Source organism: Typopeltis vanoorti, chromosome 11, assembly GCF_054136105.1.
Source record: "Typopeltis vanoorti isolate ZY-2024b chromosome 11, IOZ_Tvanoo_1.0, whole genome shotgun sequence".
NCBI classification, from domain to species: Eukaryota; Metazoa; Arthropoda; class Arachnida; order Uropygi; family Thelyphonidae; genus Typopeltis; species Typopeltis vanoorti.
Genome location: NC_143559.1, coordinates 96,986,023 through 96,992,214, shown reverse-complemented (window position 1 = coordinate 96,992,214; position 6,192 = coordinate 96,986,023). Strand labels below are relative to the sequence as shown.

The 6,192-nt window shown below is 36.1% G+C and overlaps 1 protein-coding gene across 4 annotated transcripts in view; it reads right to left on the bottom strand.

Annotated features, from left to right (window-relative positions):
• Positions 1–2,468: 2,468 nt before the first annotated feature.
• Positions 2,469–6,192, bottom strand: part of LOC150101862 (transducin-like enhancer protein 4) — a 271,453-nt gene continuing 267,729 nt past the window's right edge. For all 4 annotated transcript variants that reach the window (XM_090400931.1, XM_090400928.1, XM_090400930.1 and 1 more), the window contains 2 exons: positions 5,388–5,568; positions 2,469–3,724 (listed from right to left, as the gene is read on the bottom strand). In XM_090400931.1, coding sequence (XP_090257057.1) covers positions 3,617–3,724; positions 5,388–5,568 — 289 coding nt within the window. In that variant the 3' untranslated portion in view covers positions 2,469–3,616. The remainder of the gene's footprint in view (positions 3,725–5,387; positions 5,569–6,192) is intronic.

The following is a 6,192-nucleotide window of genomic DNA, read 5'->3' as shown; positions in this document are numbered from 1 at the left end:
AAAATGTGGTTTTCAGGTAATATGTCTTGAATGTAGCAATCGAACCTTGATCCATAGGCTGAATCACAGCTGTTGTATTGGGCGGTAGATACATCACATTTATATTTTCATTCAAATCGCCGATGTGAAGAGGATGTCCTGGAGCATTGTCAAGCAGCCATAGAATTTTAAAAGGAATGTTTTTTTTTCAAGACAGTAGGCACGTACTTCTGGAATAAAACAATTTAAGAACCAGTCTTCGAATAAAATAATTGTCATCCAAGCCTCAGGATTACCTCTGTAGTAAACCAATTAATTCTTTTCAATGTTTTTCAATGCTCTGGGTTTTGTGAACGGTAAACAATAAATGGTTTTAATTTAAAACCAGCAGCATTTCCTCCAATGAGAAGAGTAATCCTATCTTTAAGTGCCTTAAAACCAGGCGCCGATGTAGCTTCTCTGTGAATGTAAGTTCGTTCTGGCATTCTTTTCCAGAAGAGTCCGGTTTCATCTACGTTACAAATCTGCTCTTGCAAATATCCTTCATCTTTTACCATCTCTTTCAGATTTTTCTTGAAAACTTCGACAGTTTCAAAATCGGAACTAGCAGCTTTTCCCGTTATTCGTATGTTATGTAAGTTAAATCGGCTTTTGAATCGATAAAACCAACCTTTACTTGCGTTAAATGTATGCTCGCCGTATTTATCTTCTTGTTATTTCCTAAAATTGTCAAATACTGCGATGCGTATACAAAAGCAATGTGATATATGTATGTATATGCTGGCGGCAAAGTTAAATTACAGAAATTTTAATAATAATTTTTGCCCGTCGTAATTACGGATCGTCGTAAGTCGCCTCGTCGTAAGTTGAGGACTACCTATGGTCACTGGATATTTAAATACTCATGAATTTCTTTCATTTAGGAATTCTTGACCATGCGTGACTAGTGATCACTGATCAGGATATTTCTATTCCTTTCTGATTTATTTTTTATTTTTTATTTTTTTATTGAATATGAAAGTAGCTCTTAAGATCGTGTTGCTTTTAGCAGTCCGGAACTTCGTTTGTCACAATCAAGGAGTTGGCCGGAGGCTATGAAGAGTCGGCATAAGTGCACTGCCTCACAGCTTCCATATTTGGGATTACTTTGTTGGAATTGTGAAGTTATCCTCTTGGGCAACCCCCGTCATTCTGTCTAAAAGCAACCACTCGGGTGCCATTCAAGTAAATCTGAAGATCATCAGACTTAACTAACTTTGATCATTCGGTCTGATGATCCGAAAAATGCGGCCAATTTAGAATTGACTCTGTTGTTAATATGACTAGCTTCCCGTGTTTGCATGTTCTATAGAAGAAAATCAAATATGCTCACATGTATATAGTGAAGAAAACTAGAAGGAATGTTTCGAGTCAGTGGATTGAATTTGCTGGTCATAGGCAGGACGCAAGTGATGTATGTTATGGCACTTTGGTTTCTTAAATAAAAATGCTAAAAAAAAAAAAAAAAAAACACGAAAATTTTGAAATACCAAATAACCAAAAGTACCAAATATGAAATACTAAATATTGAAAATATATACTCAACAGGAGTTGTTGGAATAATTTTTATTTAGCGAAGTTTGCATCATCTTCCCAATATCTTCAACATGCATTCTTGAAAGGCGCATTTTTTTTTTTCCGTAATTCATCCAGAAACTCATATTCCTCTTTACAAAAAATATAATAATTAGAAATAAAATGTGTGCAAAAACTCTTATATATGTATCTTGACTTCTAGTAAAGTCCACTGATCTTTCTCAGTGTCCGATACTTAAATTTGTAGAATATATCCTTCGCATATATCTTGCAACGTTACATTTTATGTATATGTGCATCTGAAGAACTATCTGTTTGCTTCCGGACCTTATTAATGAATTTTTATGACTCCCCATCCAGTCCCCACGTTATCCTAATTTATCTCATCACTAAATGTTGCTTACTGGATGCGTATATAGGAAACCTTTGATACCGATAGGAACTCGGATTTTTTTATTTATTTATTTGTAATTCATTTTGCCAAATTCTTTTAGAAATCATCCGTTTTAACATATTAAAATTCGAAGTCCGATGATAATATTCAATCACGATCTAAATAGAACTGTGATTATTATCTTTTCAAATTAATACGTATATGCATGCCTTTCAGATAGTGACGTCACTAGCATATTAAGGAGTAGGGGACGTTGAGCACTTTCTTCCGTTAATGGCGCACCTATATCCAAAATAAGAATTCATTTATTTTTTGTATTATTTTACAGCAGGAGTTTCAAATTCTGCAAAAAAAAAAAAAGTGATTTTTTTTTTTTTTAAATTACGTTTAATTACGAAAAAAAAAAGTGATTTTTTTTTTCGTAATTTTTTTTTTTCCGTAATACATGTGAGTTTATTTTTTATATGGGGATGATAGGTGGAAAATGTTTTCTGATAAAAGAAAGAGGCCCACACACAAAATCATTCCAGATTAACTTTACTGTACACTCAATATTACAACAAAAATTCTATTGTCAGGTATGACCTAGTCGCAGGCCCTTCCGAAACTTTGCTCAGAAAGATGACGTTATGACGACCACCTTCCTTCCCTATTAACACGTTTATCAGTTTACAATGGCAGATTCGGTTGTGCACAAAGTGATTTCTTCTTAATGAACAACACACGAAGCACAGGCATTGCCTCGGTTCATTTGTAGGAGAATAAAATACATTTTTTTTTTTTTTTTTTAATTGTGTGTGTGTATGTGTGTCAAGCCAGGTCGGAGACGTAGGTCTGGAAGCTCTTCTGTACACAGCAGAGAAAAAAAAAAAAAGGAATCGGAGAACTTGGTGGACGCCACATGCTTGACAACGAAGCACCTGGTGCTTAGTGAGGACACACAAAAGACGATAGTGATCCTGGAGCGTCTATACACACACACACACATATATTCACTCTCTCTTTCTCACATATACACACAAACATTCATACTTTCATTCTGATTTAGAAGACAATAGTTTGACGGTCTAGTAGGCTTAATCCGAAATTGTAGAAAAAAAGGAACTTGCAGTCTTTGACACGACCTCTTGCATTCTACCAAATCTCACGTAGTGGCTTGCCTATAACAACACGTTTAGAGAACACATGTAGACTAAACTGTGAACTTTTTTTTTTTTTAATGTGTATGGGGGGAAGAGTTGAGGAAACCCCCTTTCCACCCTTCTCCCTAGAACAGTCGGAGCATACGGCGCAGCAAACAATATCACCATCTTTCTAGCTTCGGCATCAAACTGCCGATTGTAATTTGAGGCACAAAACTGAGGAAACTGTTTCTTAGGATCTCCTGCGTTCACGGATGTGACGTCATTGCTGAAGAATTTCAGGAACACCCGGCAGATTTTTTTTTCTATTTTTTTTTTTTTTTTTTTTACATAGGAGAAAGGCAGCCCGATAGTGGTAGGCAATTCGCATGGAACATTGAAGATAGGATTCTGCCCAATCACTTTGGGCCCCTAGTTTACTTGGAACTTGAGAAGGCAGTCGATAAGCTCGCCCCCCTCTAAGGGCGTCTTTTCTGTGTTAGGAAAATACAGGTGAGTATGTACAATAGCACTGCTCCAGGAAGATCTAGTAGATAACTTCGTATACAGTGGCCTTCTTGTCTCCTGATCCCGTCACTATATACTTGTCATCGGAAGAAATGTCACAACTGAGAACTGAAGATGATTCTTTGGACTGCAAAAGAAACAAAAACTCGATTATACTCAAGTTTTACACTTTCAGGTACAACTCATAAAAAATGTATAAAAGTTGAATCAAAATTTTGCTTCGGACTTTATAAACATGCAGAGTTAAAGGCAGCATTATTTGGATAATGGTTGAATTCACGTGCACAACAATTAGCATAGCTGTTAATTGTTGTGCACCTGGATTCATTCGTTACTGTGTTGCCTTGATTCTGGATGTTGGCATGTGTTTTGTATCAAGGCAACACAATAAATGTTAATTGGATATGCATCACGCTCGGTAACATTCGCCATCTTGCATTTATGACTAATCTGTCAAACAAAGAAAAAAAGTTTAAAATTTAACTTCGTGTGGACTGGGAATGGTTTTGTTCATTGATCTAAGTTCTCACCTTGATGACTTAGATTAGGATTCGTTAAAGAACTGGTGAAAGCGTTAAATTTGGTGAATAATATCGTCTATCAATAATTTACTGTCAAAACGTCCATTTCTAAACTAATTATGTCTTTTTATAAACGTCCCGATTTACAAAAGGAGGCACGTGACACAAAGTCAAATTAGTTTGTGATTTTTAAATAATAGAATGAGGGTGGAATCTCCAGAAAGAGAAAACATATAAAGAAAAGGGTGGAACCACTTACTAGTAAATGGGCAGCATCATCTGGAAATAGTCGAAATCTTATGCAATGTTCATCGGCAGTATTGTTTGATGGTTGCGCCAAATAATCACGTTCGACTACATGATTTCATAGCATCAAGGAAAACAACAACAACTAAAAATGGATTCGATGTCATCTATCCCATAGCATCGTAAAACAAATTTTCAGCGATTGTTATAAGTGTTGCTTATTATTTAATACAAGAATACGTAGACGATGAGAATTTATAAATTTTCCGCATGTAATTTTCGAAAAAAAAAAAAAAAATTTCCCATCGATGTTAGCCACAATCTAAAGAACTCTCATCCAGACTCCCATCGAACCACACGCGTCGATACAAAGCCCCAAACTGGAACATTTCATTGTTTTTTTTTGTTCTTCGATCAGTTCTTTCGTGAAGCACAACTAAAAAAAAAAAAAAAAAAAAAAAAAAAAAAAAAAAAAAAAGAAGAAGACCATAATTCGGGACAGGCAAAATTTCTATTCATACAACGATGGAGCCACCTGCTATCTGCGCTCACTGCAAGAGGGTCCTTGAGAACATATTTCAGATTACGTTAATTAGGTGGACCATTTCATTAAGCTAATTTGCATACCTTATCTTTGCCGAGAAGACGTTCTTTTAATCACCTGCTTTCAAGTCCGCGTGCGCTGGAGTTAGAACGTTGACAAGGCCATAGTCGAGTCTGATATAGATATGAGGGAGAGTTAAAAGTTTCTGGCTCTAAAATCTCGGGATCCTGTTTCAGCGAGGACTAATGAGGAGGGTAGACGTTGTTTACGAGTTTGAAGCACGTTGGTTGAGTCACGGGGGGGGGGGGAGTTGATTCATATGAGGCCGTCTTGCATTACCGACAAGCTAAAACGGATCCTCTCCAGCAATAATATTTAAAGCATATTAAACAAGTTACAATTCTGTAATCACTTCTAGTTTACACGGCATTGTTATAATTAATAGCAAAATAAGACATCAACAGAGCTTGTTGACGTACCTGGAAAATACTTGCTCCATAAGGTGTACGCCAGGCATTCAGTAAGTTATCTTTGCCCGTGCTGACGAACCATTTGCCGCAGTAAGCAAATTTCAGGGATAGGACACAACTCTCGTGTAGGTGAAGCTGATATTTGTCAGGTTTAGTACAATGGAGAACTTCTACGTTACTACTCTCCATCCTGCAAGAAAAACCAAGTAAAGTTTTTTTATTACTTAAAAAAAAGGTTACGTCATTGTGATAATGAAATCTTTGTCATTCAAAACTGGTTTAATGGACAATTGCTGAATATACCAGCATTAGCAACAATAATGTTATAGCATTGTATGAGTAGAATGCAAAAATTAATGATCTGCTGTTTGTATTGATATACATATACGTGAATTAATATACACTTTCTGCATAAACCAGGATTAACAATGCCTAGTCTTCTTCCATAATCAGCATCAACAATGCCAGTCTTCCGGAGTACTCAGAATAAATAAGGCTTTTTTTTTTTTTTTCGATTTTATTCGTTTCTTGAGAAAGTTGATCCTTTGATAGATCGTGCAACAGTCTTGGTTTATAAAGTTTAAATCTAGTTTTCCATACTGTTCGATCAACACTGAAGCATGCGATGTGACTCTCAGCGAGTAGGTTTCTGATGGACTTTTGACCCGAACAGCTACAAAACTTTCTTTGATAGAGAGAAGGGAAATGACAACAAAATAACATTATGTGTTCGTCCACATCCATTCTCCCCCTCTTTTACTTGCGTGATGTGCAGAATCCATCTCCTCAAATTTATTCTCAAGTACCTGATGAA